General features: G+C 31.8%; 1 protein-coding gene across 2 annotated transcripts in view; it reads left to right on the plus strand.

Moving 5' to 3' along the window:
• LOC139524578 (histone H4 transcription factor-like) overlaps window positions 1-13,534 on the plus strand; it is a 61,457-nt gene extending 47,923 nt beyond the window's left edge. For both annotated transcript variants that reach the window (XM_071319437.1, XM_071319436.1), the window contains exons 6-10: window positions 1,564-1,641; window positions 3,646-3,766; window positions 7,019-7,154; window positions 9,184-9,308; window positions 11,104-13,534. In XM_071319437.1, the coding sequence (XP_071175538.1) occupies window positions 1,564-1,641; window positions 3,646-3,766; window positions 7,019-7,154; window positions 9,184-9,308; window positions 11,104-11,797 (1,154 nt within the window). In that variant the 3' untranslated portion in view covers window positions 11,798-13,534. The remainder of the gene's footprint in view (window positions 1-1,563; window positions 1,642-3,645; window positions 3,767-7,018; window positions 7,155-9,183; window positions 9,309-11,103) is intronic.
• The last annotated feature ends 5,037 nt before the right edge of the window (window positions 13,535-18,571 follow it).

Here is an 18,571-nt window from a genome sequence, read left to right on the forward strand (position 1 = left end):
GGTGGATATTAAATTTCTGGTTTTTGCCAGAGTCTGCATCCAAGACTAGAAAATTTGATATTCATTGAACTTTTATTTTTGAGTTTGGCCTGTTCCCATGAAATCCATGAAAATTGGTATCCAACGAGTAATAATGAATCCACAGTACCATTTCTGTGGGTACAGGTGAACTACATATATTCAAATATTCTTACTAATTACATATTTTCTATAGGTTGTTTATGCACAGATTGGCTCAACCCAAAAGTCAAATATCCTTGAAAATGTAAATTTTCCTCAGTCTAGGAAAATTGATACCCACCAAAAACAATGAATCCACGGTTTCCCTTAAAAGTAGCTAAATTTTTCTTCCAGTGTTATAAATGTTGCCATTAGAATATGATATTGTACTTCATCATGTGACATTACATGTTTACCTCAGTGTAACTGTCATAATGATGAATACATTATAAAACCATATTGCACTTAATCATGTGACATTATATTTTCAGGGCAGTATTACATGTACCAGTGTTCACAATGTTATATCATTTTATACTTTTAAAATTAGGTAACATCATATTTTTATGCCCCACCTACGATAGTAGAGGGGCATTATGTTTTCTGGTCTGTGCGTCCGTTCGTCTGTCCGTTTGTTCGTTCGTTTGTTTGTCTGTCCCGCTTCAGGTTAAAGTTTTTGGTCAAGGTAGTTTTTGATGAAGTTGAAGTCCAATCAACTTGAAACTTAGTACACATGTGCCCTATGATATGATCTTTCTAATTTTAATGCCAAATTAGCGTTTTGACCCCAATTTTACGGTTAACTGAACATAGAAAATGGTAGTGCAAATTTCAGGTTAAAGTTTTTGGTCAAGGTAGTTTTTGATAAAGTAGAAGTTCAATCAACTTGAAACTTAGTATACATGTTCCCTTTGATAAGATCATTCTAATTTTAAAGCCAAATTAGAGAATTTATTTCAATTTCACAGTCCACTATATAAACATAGAAAATGATAGTGCGAGTGGGGCATCCATGTACTGTGGACACATTCTTGTTTAGCCCAGTTTTACCAGTGTTCCCTTTGAAATAATCAGGTGACATTATACTTTCAGCCCAGTTTTACAAGTGTTCCTATTGTAATAATCATGTTAAAATATATTTTCATCTCAGCATTACCAATGTTCCCATTGTTATATGACATTGTAATAATCATGTGACATTATATTTTCAGCCCAGTGTTCCCATTGTAATAATCATGTGACATTATATTTTCAGCCCAGTGTTCCCATTGTAATAATCATGTGACATTATATTTTCAGCCCAGTGTTCCCATTGTAATAATCATGTGACATTATATTTTCAGCGCAGTGTTACCATTGTAATAATCATGTGACATTATATTTTCAGCGCAGTGTTACCATTGTAATAATCATGTGACATTATATTTTCAGCGCAGTGTTACCATTGTAATAATCATGTGACATTATATTTTCAGCCCAGTGTTCCCATTGTAATAATCATGTGACATTATATTTTCAGCGCAGTGTTACCATTGTAATAATCATGTGACATTATATTTTCAGCTCAGTGTTACCAGTGTTCCCATTGTAATAAAAGATTCTCATCAGAGAGATTACTCAGAGATCATGTCAGACATCACGGTAATCCTACAATTATTACAGATTAAAGATCATAGACAATTTAGAGGGCTAAAAGGAGTGATCAAATTGTAGAAATACACAACAGTCCAACATCCATAGATAGATACTGTAAACAGGGAAATTTTCGCGGTAGTTTTATTTTCGCTATTTTCGCGGTAAGAATAGAAACGCGAAAATATCAAGGAAACTCTTTTTATTACATTTACTTTTACAAGTTGTGACTTGGATGGAGAGTTACCTCTTTGACACTCATACCACATCTTCATATATCTACGTATATGAATAGAATATATATATAGGACTACTGTATAACACTGATTTCATAGACGACACATATATAACTGAAATCATAACTGTATCTCTTAATGAAAAGCAATGTTAGAAGTTATGAATTTAATGCAAACAGACAGCATAAAGACGAAAGCAATCATAACGGATTTTGTTATTTAAACAATACTCATTGCAATTATGTTAATGATACATGTCAATCAGTAATAGAAGTATCACCTCGTTGAATCTACTACACAGATTAATTAGATCAAAAGATTGATTAATTATCATTAATCCTGAGATCATTTTATTTTGATTCAATCTAAATTAGGTCTACTTTTCTGTATGTGTTTTTACAAGCAAACTTGTAATCTACTTTAACATTTATGAACAGAAAACTAAAGATGTCTGATTGATTTGATCACTTGATATATGTAAAGCTGATCACTTTTCAAATCATTTATGAATATATTGATATGGGCCACTGGGAAATCGCGAATTCAAAACGGCGCGAATGTGGATTGTGTTAGTAAATCGCGAAATAAAGATGGCGCGAATGTGGATTGTGTTAGTAAATCGCGAAATAAAGACGGCGCGAATGTGGATTGTGTTAGTAAATCGCGAAATAAAGACGGCGCGAAAATTTCCCGGTTTACAGTAGATAGATACTTTATTCTCTGAAAACTACATATAAATTTACAGGGAAACATACGATATAAATAAAAATACAGTACATTAAGATACCATTCATACATGTGTTATCCTAATTATTTATTAAGCATGACATCACAATGTAGTGGTTTGAAATGCGAGAATAATTCTGTAAGGAAACTATTTCCATTCGTTGAATCCTGAAGCAAGAATGTAACTTTTACCAAATAAAACAATCAGTGTTGATTTTATACTGAAATTCCTAGGAGAAGTCCTCAATCAAAACAAAAACCAAGCAGTTTGTTTTGTAATTATAAGCAGATGATTATTTTCCATGATTTAATGTCAAAGTATCGTAATTATAAAAAAAAAAAAGATGTGGTAGGATTGCCTATGAGTCAACTCTTCACAAGAGACCAAATGACACAGAAATTAACAACTTTATTTGGCTGTACAGTCTTCAACAACAAGTTAAGCCCATATGACATAGTCAGCTATAAAAACTCTGAAATGACAAATGTCAATCAATACAAACGAGAAAATTAATGGCCTAATTAATGAACAAAAAATGAACAAAAAACAAAAATGTAACACATCAACAAACTACAACCACTGAATTGATGACTTTGGACAGGCACATACATACAGAAAAGATCCTGTAAAATTAGTTCCTTGAAGTATGTGAAAATTAAAAAGTTCTATACTATAGTGTGTCAGTCGTTAGAAAACAGATTTTTCTATTATAAAATTGAGAATGGAAATGGGGAATGTGCCAAAGAGACAACAACCTGACCATAGAAAAAAACAACAGCAGAAGGTCACCAACAGGTCTGCAATGTAGCGAAAAATTCCTTCACCCGGAGGCGTCCTTCAGCTGGTCCCTAAACAAATATATACTAGTTCAGTGTCTAGAAGTCAGTATTGAACAAGCTGAATTTTGCTTTTTAACGAGGGAATTTGTTAACATAACCCTTAAGCATGTTAAGGGAAATAACTCTTTATCAAATAGGTTTCAAAGAGAAAACCATTTGTACAAGGGAATGAATGCACAGGATTTAATACTATACTATTTTATCATTGTAGTCAACCAATACAAGTGTCCTTGTTGTGAAATGACCTGTCCAACACCATCAAGTTTGAAATCCCACCTTCGATATCGTCACACCAATGAAAAACCATTCAAGTGTGATCATTGTGACTATCGGTAAGATTTTGTTAAATATGTTTAGATAGTTTTTTTCTGTCTTGCTACTTGTAAAGTTGTAAAACATAAGACACATTGCAGATGAATTAATATGTTATGTCTTCTTTCACCTAGGTAAATGTAAATGATAATGGCGGTTCATTATATGTAGAACTCTGTCATACAATGTGAGTGAAATCATTAATGCTCTAGTTGTAGTAAAAATTAAATCACAAAATTACTGAACTCAGAGGAAAATTCAAAACAAAAAGTCCCTAATCAAATGGCAAAATCAAAAGCTCAAAACACATCAAACAAATGAATGGATAACAACTGTCATATTCCTGACTTGGTACAGGCATTTTATTATGTAGAAAATGATGTATTGAACCTGGTTTTATATTTAGCTAAACCTCTCACTTGTATGACAGTTGCATCAAATTCCAAATGTTTTTTGTAAGAAATAAGTTACAAAGTAAATATGCCTGACACCTCAACAATATTATAATACATTAAGATTCCTGTTGAGGAGTGTATGCCTTGTTATTTTATCCTCAGGGGTCAAGCTTTTTTTAAGGTTTTTTGATAAGGTCACTTTTTCAGCTATGATTTGTTCTTACCATGTTTTTCATTAAGATTAAATGAGGCAAATTGTCAATTATCAATCAGAGTCCAATGGTTGAGGATGTAAAGGTCATGGTACTGTCTTCAACAATGATCAAAGCTTACGCCCTTTGATAAATTATAAAGTTTGATATGAAGATCGTGCAGAATTTCCACTTTATAATATGAACCATCCATTTTTACTGATTTCAAAGTTGCAAATGCAGAACAGGGCTTACTGTCTGGCAGTGATGACATATAAACTATTTGTATAAAGCTTTATATTTTAGAAGGTAAAAGACCTTCATACCTTGTATTCAGATGCCTTACATGGTTTGTGTCATACATCAATCTTCAACTTCATTTTTTAGGTGATCTGTTGGTGGCCTTCAGCACTTTTGCTCTTTTGTCAGGTTGTTGTCTCTTTGACACATTCGGATTCCCCATTTTCAACTCAATTTAATTTACCTGATTTGGTCTCGTTTCATAGATATGATCAGATACCAGAACTTTGATTAAGTAATTTGATCTTAAAATCAGAACATCTGTTTAAGCTTGACATAGAAACAAGTTGGTCATCAGAATATTAAAGGTGATAATCATAGTATTAAAATCTCTAACACATATTAACAGCTTCATTTTCACATCTAAATTTGACCTATATTATTTAAGAAATAATTGTTTCATGTCGTGCTCTTATGCTCATATATCAATGTCTTATAGCAAAAGGTAAAATGTTGACAAATAAAATGGCCTTCCCATGTTAAAATGAGTATGGCAGGAAAGATTTAATAGAAAATTTAAGAATATTTGTACTTTGAAGGGGACCTATAAAATATTCTTAAATTTTCTATTAAATCTATATGACTCAATATATTATTAAGACGATGTGGTATAAGTGCCAAGGAGACAATTCTCTATAGTACACTTTAAAAGACAACATTTTGATGTAATGAAACCAGAATGTTATGAATAAGCAACTGTTTCACCATAAAAAATATACTTTTAAATTACTTACTTTAAGGAAGATTTTATTTTAATGTCTATTTTGACATAAGTTGTTGTTGTTAAAATACAACTGACATTGCAATTTCAATTGTGTTGTCAATAAAATACAGACCATAACATCATATTATAATAACTATTTATCATTTGTACTTTATATCAAAATTTTAATCTTTCTTTTAAGTATAAGAAATGTTTACTTTGAAAATAGGTGATTGATTTGGAACTTTATTTTTTGAGGAACTTGTCAAGGTACTCTTATGCTCCAATTAAGGTATAAGGAGTGGAGAAAAATATAAGTGTCTGTCTGGAGGAAGTCAGATATCATAATAGATAATATATTCCAAATTGAATGTGTTTGTGTATTACTTTATTTAATTGTCACGACCAAGTGTTTAGTATGCAAGTTATTGGCAAAATCATTGCAGAAAGAAAATACATGTTAGGTTCTTTAATAATATTTAGTATTTGAGTTACTTGTAAAGAGGACATGCTTTTAAAATAGGTCTGACTTTATAACTTGAAAACAATTTCAAATGTATTTATGTAGAAACAATAAACATGCTAGGTTCGAAAACAATATTTGGTATATGAATTAATTATAACGAGGACATGCTCGTAATTAAAAGGGCTCCGACTTTATAACTTAAAGATAATTTCTAATGTATTTATAAATATTTGATTACATGCAGTACATTTGGTGTTGATGTTCTTATTTTGTGAGTAGGCAACACATTTTAGAGTGAGTCATTTGGTGCTTCAAATTTTATTTTAATGATGATTGAATTAAAACAAGTAAAAAAAAAATTGCAGTTTTAACCTTAACATGTGACATAACTTTAAAATTTATTTATATTGATCTATATTTGTCAAGTTTTATTATAAATAGTCTTATTTTCAACACCAGATGTAATTTATAAAGTGATTAAATCTTTTTATTTTCAAGTGTTTTTGTTCACCCACTTTCCTACAAACAATTAAAAAGTATATGTCATTGTTAACTCCCAACTTATGACGAAAAAAAAATCGGTTATGTGTATGACTGATCTGTCAATTACTGGTGATTTGTTCACAGGACATTAGTTAGTTGTCAGGCCTAATTTCAAGGGTCACATGACCTTTTCTCATCACTTTTTCTATAGTTGTTTATTGTTAGACATTTTCAATTCCTAATATGCATTTATTGGACCAATTTGAACTTAATACTTTGACACATCTTTCATTCTGTCTGCAAAATTTCTACAAAAATTTTTAAGTTAAACAACATACATTGTTGCCCTTACACATGAGTAAAATATTATTAGGTACAGTTAGGTTTGAATTACTTATTTGAATACTGCAAATTCAAACTTTTCCAATGTTTTTATTATCGCCTAAATTGTGACTGAACAGGTTTTGTCAACTAAGAAAAATGGCATTTTACTTGATAGCATGATGTGTGCAGAGCTATTCCTGAAATCATTATACTTAAACTCACAAATTTTGTCCATTGTTTAACTTACCCAATACATTTAATCACTGGTTACAAAAAATACTGAATTGGCTTTACCTACGGTCATTTTTGTTACAAGATGATATGTATATATAGGCTTTGTCTTTTATTCTAATTCAATTCAATGCAGTTCATTGCTGACTCACAAAATATATTTTTATTTAATTTTTCAGTGCCAAAACATTCTCTGATCTAAGAAAGCATGCTGAAACCCACACTGAAGCTCCATTCACTTGTCATTTTGCAACTTGTAAATATGTAACAAGGTCATTTGCTAGTCTGACCAATCACTTCAAAAGAAAACATCAGGTAGGTTCATAGGTCAGTCAGATACTAAAAACACCCTGAAACATAAATATGGTAAAAAGGACAGAAACTCACAAGACCCTGGAAAACAATTGATATGTTTATAAAACAGGCAGATACTCACAATGCCCTCGAAAACATAAGGAAAGTTCATAAAACAGGCAGATACTCACAAGACCCTTGAAAATATAAGGAAAGTTCATAAAACAGGCAGATACTCACAAGACCCTCGAAAACATAAGATATGTTCTTATAACAGGCAGATACTCACAAGACCCTTGAAAACATAAGGAAAGTTCTTAAAACAGGCAGATACTCCCAACACCCTTGAAAACATAAGGAAAGTTCATAAAACAGGCAGATACTCACAACACCCTTGAAAACATAAGGAAAGTTCATAAACAGGCAGATACTCACAAGACCTTTGAAAACATAAGGAAAGTTCATAAAACAGGCAGATACTCACAACACCCTTGAAAACATAAGGAAAGTTCATAAAACAGGCAGATACTCACAAGACCCTCACAACATAGGGAAAGTTCATAAAACAGGCAGATACTCACAGACTCTCGAAAACACAAAATATGTTCTTAAAACAGTCAGATACTCACAAGATCCTCAAAAAAACATAGGGAAAGTTCATAAAACAGGCAGATACTTACTAGACCCTCGAAAACATAAGGAAAGTTCATTAAACAGGCAGATACTCACAAGACCCTTGAAAACATAAGGAAAGTTCATAAAAGAGACAGATACTCACAAGACCCTCGAAAACAAGGAAAGTTCATTAAACAGACAGATACTCACAAGACCCTCGAAAACATAAGGAAAGTTCATAAAACAGACAGATACTCACAAGACCCTCGAAAACATAAGGAAAGTTCATAAAACAGACAGATACTCACAAGACCCTTGAAAACTTTTACAGCAACTGTTAAGACCATATACTATCATTATTATAGACTTGTCAAGTATACCACATCTTGTTATTTTTATATGTATCTTTGATAGCATGCGAAATTGGTATCTTTATATAAAAAAGAAGATGTGGTATGATTGTCAATGAGACAACTCTTCACAAGAGACCATAATGACACAGAAATTAACAACTATAGGTCACTGTACAGCCATTCTTTATATTATTGATGAGTAAGTTAAACTCAAAAACACTACATAGTCAGTAGCATAGTGCTTATTTATGTATTATTGTGTGCTTATTTTTGGCAAAGATAATTTAGAAAATATGTATATTTTTGATTTGGGAAATGCGCTTATCCATTAAGTATCAGACATATGTGGTTGTGTAGGATATTTCATAGAAAAAGCTTCACTTCCCTTTTCCAAGTCCACAGGAAGATGAAATGTTAAATGAAAGAACCTAGAGTGCTTTTATAAATCATTTTCACTCAAATGTAGAGTACCAAAGAAACATATAATTCTTATTGTTTTTACTATTGTGAAATGTTAACAGCTCAACTTTTTATCAAAACAATATCTTCACACTAAAAACTAAATAACCGAAACTGTCAATAGACTTCTTCAAGGAGTTGTGCTTGAAAGATGAGTTTTTCCTAATTCAAGATGTTTTACTGATAATGGTGAAAATATTGTAAATAAACAAAGACTGTAAACAGCAAAAATTGTCATCCACAGTAAATTCAGAAATTATTGCGTGCACTTATTATTGCATTTTTTCAATTTTGACTAATATGCAATTTTATTTTTGCGATATTGAGGAAAATCCTTTTTGATTGATTGATATAAATCACTTCAAAATGTGCGTTTAAATTATTGTGATTATAACCCTGTCGCAAAAAATAAAAACATCGCAATAATTTCTGAATTTATTATAGTATAAAAGATCTGTAAAAATAGGAATTGACTCCTTATATTGCACTTTATTAAGATATTGCTTACCAATTTAAGTGTAATTGCATATTATCTTGAAAACTATTATATGTTATTTTATATAAAAAATATCTTCTTCATATTTTAGAACTGTCCTCACCTTAGTTTCTACTTTTTGTTACAGGAGGTAGCTATACAGAACTATGCCTGCCATGTTTGTTCATCAGTATTTACCAGAGGTTCTAAACTTACAGTACATCTCAAGAAAAAACACAAATTTAAATGGCCATCAGGTCATTCTAGATTTAGGTATTTATTCTTGATAAAGGTGCTAAGTGTTGATAGAAAAGTATTTTCAAAAACACTATTCTCCAGCGTAAATATTAGATTCTATGATTTAACTTAAACAAGTTATTACAGAAAATGATTGGCGTACTGTTATTGTGGAAATACAAAGTCTGTGATATCTGAAAGGTGTTATCACAGTCATTGCTTCTTTGTACAATAACAAACATGTGTTACTTCAACATAATTCATGACAGGAAGAGATATTTCAGTATACCAGTTGTTTTCTTTAATAACTTGTTTAAGTTAAATCATTGACTTTCAACTGTATTTGGTCAGTTGACGATTATTAGATACAGTGTAACCTGCCTAATCCGACACCTGAGTATTCCAACATCCTTCTTTAACCAACACATTTGCATGGTGCCAAAGTATGTCATCATTACAGAATAAACCTGAGTATTCAGACATTTTTAACCGGATTTTTGTGACAAAAATGTCGGTTATTGATTTGGGGATGTACGGCAGGCGGCCGGGCGGGCCGGCGGCAATCAAAAGTTGTCCGTGCATTAACTCATGAACCTTTCAATCAAAGCTTTTAAAATTTTAATATGTTATTACTGACAACTATACGAGGGTCAAGTTCAATAATGGCGATTTTGACTTTTACCGTTCAGGAGTTATGGTTCTTGAAAGATTGAAAAATGGAGTTTCCAGTTGTGTCCGTGCATTTACGCATGAACTGTTCTACCAAAGCTCCCAAATTTTAATATGTTGTTACTGATGACAGAATGGAGGTCAAGTTCAATAATGACGATTTTGACTTTTACCGATCAGGAGTTATGGTTCTTGAAAGATTGAAAAATGGAGTTTCCAGTCGTGTCCGTGCATTTATGCATGAACTGTTCTACCAAAGCTTCCGAAATTTTAATATGCTGTTACTGATGACAAAATGGAGGTCAAGTTCAATAATGACAATTTTGACTTTTACCGTTCAGGAGTTATGGTTCTTGAAAGATTGAAAAATGGTGTTTCCCGTCGTGTCCGTGCATTTTCTCCTGAACCATTCAACCAAAGCTTTTGAAATTTTAATATGTTGTTACTGATGACAAAATAGAGGTCAATTTCAATAATGGCGATTTTGACTTTTACCGTTCAGGAGTTATGGTTCTTGAAAGATCGTAAAATGGCGTTTCCATTCACGTTGTTGCATTTACTCATGAACCATTCAATCTAAGCTTTTCAAATTTTAATATGTTGATACTGATGACAAAATGGAGGTCAAATTTGATATTGACAATTTTCACTTTCACCATTCATCAGTAATGGTTCTTGTGATATTGCCAGGACACAAGTAAATGTTAATAAATCCGGTTTGCTGTCGTTGTGACAGCCTCTTGTTGTAAGATAATACAGGTTACATTACATATACATTTCTGTCCATCACTGGCATCAGTCCTTTGTACCTCATTGTTCAATTTTAAAATATGTAATGAGGTCACTTTTTCAAATACTTTGTTTAATAGGTCAACTTAGTTTGGTGTATAGAATGATCCTCGGGTGTACATTATCTAAATTAGCTACACATCAAAAACGTTTGCAGTTTTATCCTTAGTTTGTTGGATTAGTATTTTAGAGAGCATTTAGATTTAAAAAAAGATATTTTTGTGATATTGATTGACAAAATATATTTTCAAAATAAAGCTTTCAATCTGCATGTCAGAAATAAATTTTCTATAACACCTTTGTTTAGATCAATTTTATTTGTTCTTTAAAATTTGACTTAATAAATAAACCTGATTTTTATTTTTTTTGTCAGGTATAAAATGCATGAAGATGGATACATGAGATTACAGACAGTACGTTATGAAAGTATGCAGCTTAGTCAAAACCAGGACTCTACAGATGGCAGTGAATCAAAAGACGTCAATGAAAACCAGGACAAATATGTTGTTGTACATGATCAAAGTTCTGAAATGATTTGTAACGATGATACAGACATGGAAATGGATGACACAAATCCCCCGTCTGATGTTGTTACCATAGCAACAGGAGATGAATCTACGGGGTATGTTATCAAAACCACAGATTTACAAGGACATCAGATTTGTGATTTAGGAAATATTGTCAACATGGTTACTCAACCATCAGATAAAACAAGTGATATTGCAAGTACTATTACTATAGTAACTCAACCATCAGAACAAAGTTGTGATGTTGGAAGTATAGGTATGGTTCCATCAGCAAATGTCTGTGACATAGGAAATATTGTTTCCATGGTGACTCAATCATCGGAAAATTCACACATAGCAACTTTAACCGATATAGATGGAAGTGGACATCCAAGGGAGATAAATGTGACAATAGTAGAGGCCCCAGAGGGTGGATTTCAAGTTGTTGACTTATCAACGACTAAAAAAAAGAAAGAGAAACATATGACCTACAATTTAGAAATGTTAAGTGATGTTGCTATAACTTTACCAGGAGGAGGTGAACAGAGTGAGGAATTATGATGTCCAATACTTTTATTTATTTATTGGTGCTCTGTAAATCGTTTATGTGCTTTAATTTCCAAAAATAGAAGACAATGAAATATTATATGGCCAGTTCATGTGTATTTGAACAAACTTAAGTGGCTTCATTGTTTGAATTACTTTTCGTTATCTAATTATAAAGCTATTTTACAATTTGAAAATTGTATTTGCATGATGTAGATATATTTCACACTTTATATGCTATATATATTTCTAGAAATTTATAATTCTTCATAATTTACAATTTACTTCTGAAATGAACAAGCTGAAATCATTTTTTGTAGAAAAATAACCTGAATTCATTTTCAGGGTTCATTGCTCAGTGTTAAGTTTTTGTGTTTTGGTCGTTTTTTCTTAAACTATAAGCAATAAGTCAGCTATATTTTAGGTGCATGTTATGATTTATTAGGTGTGTATGTCTATCTTGCAGGTATCATCTGACCTTGATCTAATTCCCATGGTTAAGTTTGTTTCTTAGATACTATAAGCAATAGGTCAACTATATTTAATGCATAGATTGATTATAAAGTGTGCAAGTCTGTCTGGTGTGGTTCACCTGACCTTGACCTCATTTTCATGGTTCATTAGTCAATGTTAAATTTTCCTGGTCAAGTTTGTTTCTTAGAAACTATAAGCAATAGGTCAACCATATGTCAACTATGTGTATGAAATGATTGTAAGGTGTACATGCATTTCAAGATTGGTTTATCATACCTTAGATTTATTTTCATGGATCATGTTAATTTAATGTGATACATGTATTCAAGCTTGATATATATTTAGGACTATCAACATAAAATTAATAATCAGTCAAGCAGCCAAGACATTTTAAGGTGTGCACTTTTGTACTTGTCTAGAGATTGTAGCAAGTTGAGATTTTGTTCCATTTTGATGTCACTGTGACTTTGAGATGAAAACATTTATTGCTGTTTTTCTTTTTTTCTTTTTCATTTCCACATAGTCATTTTGTGTTATTAATTGACTTAAATTTTTCTATTAAATTCGAGGATGAAATACTAATTAACATAATTCATTGGTCACTGTTCTATTCAACAAACAAAAGTATCTGTCTACTCTTCAGACTTCAGTAAGTGATCCTAATTTGTAATTTTATGATTTGAAAAAAATGTAATCCAATTGAAAGATATATTTAATATATATATTTGTTTGTATCTATGTTTGGTTTTATCAGCTAGATGAGACAGGCATTATTTTTAGAGAACTTTCTAAATACAAAGCCATTTATTTATCCAAGGGATCGTAAAGAAGATGGTGATTTGACAAGTGTGTCAATTAATTTTCATTAATGTGGACTCATTACTTTTCGTTGGATACCAATTTTCGTGGTTTTAATGGGAACAGGTGAAGCACGAATTCAAATTTTCAGTGAATTACACATTTTCATTAGGCTTTGTAATGCAGAGATTGGCAAAACCACGAAATCAAATACCCACAAAAATGCTGGTTTTCCTCATTCTATAAAAATTGATACCCACGAAAAATAATCTATTCCACAGTCAATGACAGTATTTTGTTTGTTTCAAAAAGTTCTGTATGTACCAGCTATAGACCAGAGACATCCCTTTGATAGGCAATAATCATCAAAGTAAACAAGTCATTCATAATATTTAGTCTGTGTTCACAGTATTAGTATTTTGATTATATTTAACTTGTTAAAATTTGTATATGTGTTTTGTTAATAAAAATAACATGGTATTGTTTCATAGTTAAAGGATCTATACAGCATCTTTAATATTTCCAGTTAAAATTTATTTTGTATCCCTAATTTTGAAGAGGTAGCAGCTATATCACATTCACCTTATCTGTCGGTTGGTCATTTAAATATTTTAGCCACACTTTTCTCCAGTACAACTGAACAGTATTACTTGGTATTTTGTCAACAGCTTGCATTGCCACTGATAAGTTGAAATATATGAGTAATTTTCATATCTGGCAAACATTTACTTTCTGTTAGCCTTTTTCAATATCATGAAATTGTTGAAAAAACTAAATTTTATAATTATAGGGCATTATGTTTTTGTCACTTTTTGACCCATCCGTCTGTCCTTCAGTCCTGTTCTTGTCATCGCAACTCCTAAACAACACAACAGAATTTCATAAAATTTTGTAGATAACAAGAACATACAATGAAGATGTAAACACTGTGTATCATCAGTACACCGGATATAGGTACTAACCAAGTGGGCATGATCGATTTTGACCTTACAAGGTAACAAAGATCTTCGTTTTGCTTTATCAATATTCAATGTACATTTCTCAACATTTGAAATTCCTGCTCCCAAATAATTTTTGCATCGATTTTTTCCTATTTATAAAACAACTTTGATATTCAAATAGGAACAATTAACTTGTTCATGAGCAAATAGTTGTGAAAGTCAACACCCACTTTCAATTTCGATGCAGTTGTTGAGACATTTACATGTTTTATCTGAAAGAAACCTAATACAGGGCAACAGGTAATAGTTACCAATCATAAACCTACATGTGATTACTCATTTCTTGAAACTGTTTGGGTAATAAACGAGTATGAAAAAAAGTTTTTGTGTACGGTGTACAACAACTTAACTATGCACTGTACAAAAGGATTTATGTGGTCAGCTTTACACCCTACACAACACTTCTTTAGGGATAAAATATGAATAATAACATATATGTATGAAAGATTTCAATGCCAATTATTGAAACAGCTATACTTATTACACACACACATTAACCTTCTATCAGAAAAAGAGTTGCAATGAATATAGAATTATATCGGATGAGACAAGGGCGAACTTCACTTACAAGTATTTGCACATGCTGTTAGTAATCCCTCTTGTTTTGGGAAAATAATGAGACATCTATAATCATCTGCCTACGACCAAATCATTTCTTAAAACCGCAATTATGTTTAGATTGTAGTACACATTGATACTGTGTGAACAAAACAAAGATTTTTCGTTACCGTGTAAGATCAAAATTGCTCACGCCCGCTTGGTTAGTACCTATATCCACTGTACGATGATACACGGTGGTAAATATTGACAAGAAATTATGATTCAATTTTATTTCAAGTAGTTAAACTCCTTTAAACTTAGAATTTTGGCCTCAATACACATAATTAAACAGTTTGTCATTGCAACTCCTCTGAAACCACACCACAGAATTTTATGAAACTTAAGTAGGGTGGTATGGGAGTCTAAATTAAAAATGATAGAGTTTGTTCATACTTTGCCAAAACGTAGTATCTATTGATATATGTTCGAAAAATAATAAAAATGATAGGTCACCGCGCATTTTCTCAAGCTACAGTTTGTGACAAAACGACACATTTTGTATGGATTATACAGGAAAAAACACTAAATGTGATTAGAAGCTAAATTAAATGATAGAATTGTAAAATAAAATACAAGACGATAGCTTTTAGTGAATGCTTTGAGAATATCAAAAGAAAAGATAAGGTCACTGTGAGTTTTTTCCGGCTAGAATTCAAAGTAGCAAAATTCCATGAAGATTCCTTCAGAAAATGCACTATTTCAGAGTTATCTTTCCTTAAAATGCCAATTCAAAAAACATTAAAAATCAAGCAAAAATAGTTTACAATTGTTAAAATATTAAAATTTATAAGTTATAATCTTATAAATTTTTGTCTTTTAAATGCAAATTAGCATTTGTTAACTGCATTCCTGCATCAAATGTTGCTAATTTGATTGAAAATCTGGACCTTAGATTCTCTGTTTTTCACAATCCAAGATGGTGAAAGACACCCATACCACCTTGATAAGGACGATGTATGTAAATGTGCATATCAACAAGCAGTATTTATAAGTTGACTTATGTAGGAGTTATGAGTCTTTGAACTTGTGAATTTGCTGTAAGTATGTTTGTTGAGTGACAATGATACGTCATAATGTGAGTGTGCTCACAAAGGTTCTTTAAATATTTAGTCAAATATTTCTCCTATACTACTTCCGGTAAACAGAATGACTTCATAAGTGGTAGGCAGCTTAATAGTTAAAAGGGCTGGTATGATCTGTTGAATGACTACTTCTTGTCTACCCATACGCTTATAGAAGGATAACACATGCATACTTGTTTATTATTACATTAAAGAGTATAGTTCCAACAATAAACCTGTAGTTTCAAATCCATCCACAAGTAAATTTAAGAATGGAAATGTGGAATGTGTCAAAGAGAAAACAACCTGTACAAAGAGCAGGAAACAGCCAGAAGCCACCAATGGGTTTCCAGTACAGCGAGAAAATCCTGCACCAGTAGGTGTGCTTCAACTGGCCCCTAAACAAAAATATGTACTAATTCAGTAATAATTATATATATAATGGATGTCATACAAAACTCTGAAATATATAAAAGAAACAAAAATTAAAAATCATACAAGGCTAACAAAGGCCAGAGGCTCCGAACTCGGGACAGGTGCAAAAAGTGGCAGGGTTAAACATGTTTTTTGAGAACTACAAGTGTATAGGATCATGTAAAGTTTATGTGATAGTTTTAGTACCAGTAAAGCTTAAATTAAGGACTATCAACATAATATCAATGATTAGTAAAGAAGGCTGGACATTTCAGCATGTGCACTCTTGTCTGAATTGCATTAATGAATGTTTAAATGGCAAATCATGTAGGATGTTTGTTTAATGCTTGTCCCACAAGTGGATAATGTAAGATAAATTTATGCTTGTTCAGCAAAATGAATGTTTTGGAAGCCTAAATACTTCTAAAACAAATAATAAGAAAGTTTCTTCATCATAAAAGAAATGTGCAGTTACTTTGCAGTGGCGGATCCAGAAATTGACCCACTGACTAACCTAAGAGGGGGCCCTCTCCAGTCACGCTTCAGTGATTCCCTATATAAGCAACCAATTTTTTTTCCCAAAAAGGGGGGCCCTGCCCCCCCCCCCCCTAAATCCGCCTCTGCTTTGTATTAATCATTATTCTTAAATTTTTTAAAACATAGCTGCATCATTAAATCACAAACTATATCTAACCACACACCTGTTAAGACCATGTATTATATATATATTGCAGTATGAATAGTGAATTATAAAAGTCATGACTATAAACACATAATACATGGTTCCAATTTCAAACATCAAAGACTCAATTTAATGAGTTTTATCATGTATTATATGAAGAGATTAATTTACAGTTATTGAAATAGCATTACATATATAGAATGCTTACTATTCTATTAAAGATATCAATACAAGCCAGCTGTCTGCAGTGAAATCATGCTTCATCTTTATATTCAATTACTAATTGTTTCATTCCAGGCTCATGGAACAAGGGTCTATAGGTTAAAAGAAAAGAAATTCTATTAATTGGAAGCTTATAATTAAAAAAAAAAGAAGCTTATGGTATCATTCAGCTATGTGATACTATGCAAATTAGAGAAAAAGGGGGGATGGTAAAAAAAAATGAGAATGAATTTAAAACAAACTATCAAGAATCTGTTACAATAAGTTCTTCAATTAATATGAAGATATCGCATAAGGTTCTAAACAGCAGAATGCGAGATGGGGATTACAATCGAGCAGAAAAGTCCAAAATAAACTATTTTTAACTAGCAAAATATTTTAGAAGTTTGAAGACCTGGGTACTTTATACCTTGTAAACAGATGCCTTGTTACAAAGTTTACTTTTGTCACAAGTACATATTTTTTGGCTTCACTTTCAGGGTTCAGTGACTGCTTTAAACTTTTTTAGCGTTTTGGTCAAGTGAAATACTCACTTATTATGAGTAACTGGATAACTGGTTCCTTATAAGGTATGCATGTCCATCAGATTGGTTCACCTGATCTTGATGTTAAGGTGGTCAATGTTCATGTTACATGGTCAATTTATCATTTCTGATAGTACACACTATAGGGCAACTAGATTTGGTGTATGGCATGATTATAAGGTATTCATTCTGTCTGGCAGGTGTCGATTGACCTTGACCTCATTTTCATGGTTCATTGGACAATGTTTAGCGTTTGTGGTTTAATATAACTCTTAAGGTAATATAAGCAAATCAACTATTTTGGGGATCTAGAATGATTGCAAGGTAAACACGTCTGTCTAGCAGGGTCCATCTGACCTTGACCTTATTTTCATGGTTCATTGGTCAATGTTTAGTTTTCTTGGTTAGGGTAAGTCTGTTTCTTAGAAACCATAAGCAAAAGGTCAACTATATTTGAATGATTGTTAGGTGTTCATATATTTCTTGTTTGGTTTATATGACCTTTACCTCATTTCTTGGATCATGTTATGTTTATGTGAAAGTTGTAGTAAAGCTTTGTATTTAGGACTATCAAAATATCAATGATTAGTAAAGAAGGCGAGACATTTCAGCGTGTGCCCTCTTATTTAGTTCATTGTTTAGATTTTATGGTGAGGGTCTAGAAGCCAAAATTTAGAGTGACACTTGTAACAAGTCTAAACAGTTATTATGTATCTTCTCAAGGTATTTACATGACTGAAGCTGTATCTCATTTTCTGAATGATATTTGCCTCTCACATATTTAGGAAACTGAGCAAAGATTTTGACAGACAAGATCAATGGAAGATGAGTGTCATGACCAGACCTGCTTTTGCCATGGATTCTAAATTTCTTTAAAAAAAATAGGGTAAATTGTTTCAATAGTAGACAACAAAAGTTCACTGTTCGATAAAAAGCTTAATTCATATAGTTCTTGCACTGACACCTCCCTCATACCCAAACCATTTAAATTAAATTTTTTATCCTTCATTGAT

This window comes from Mytilus edulis, chromosome 5 (assembly GCF_963676685.1).
Source record: "Mytilus edulis chromosome 5, xbMytEdul2.2, whole genome shotgun sequence".
NCBI lineage: Eukaryota > Metazoa > Mollusca > Bivalvia > Mytilida > Mytilidae > Mytilus > Mytilus edulis.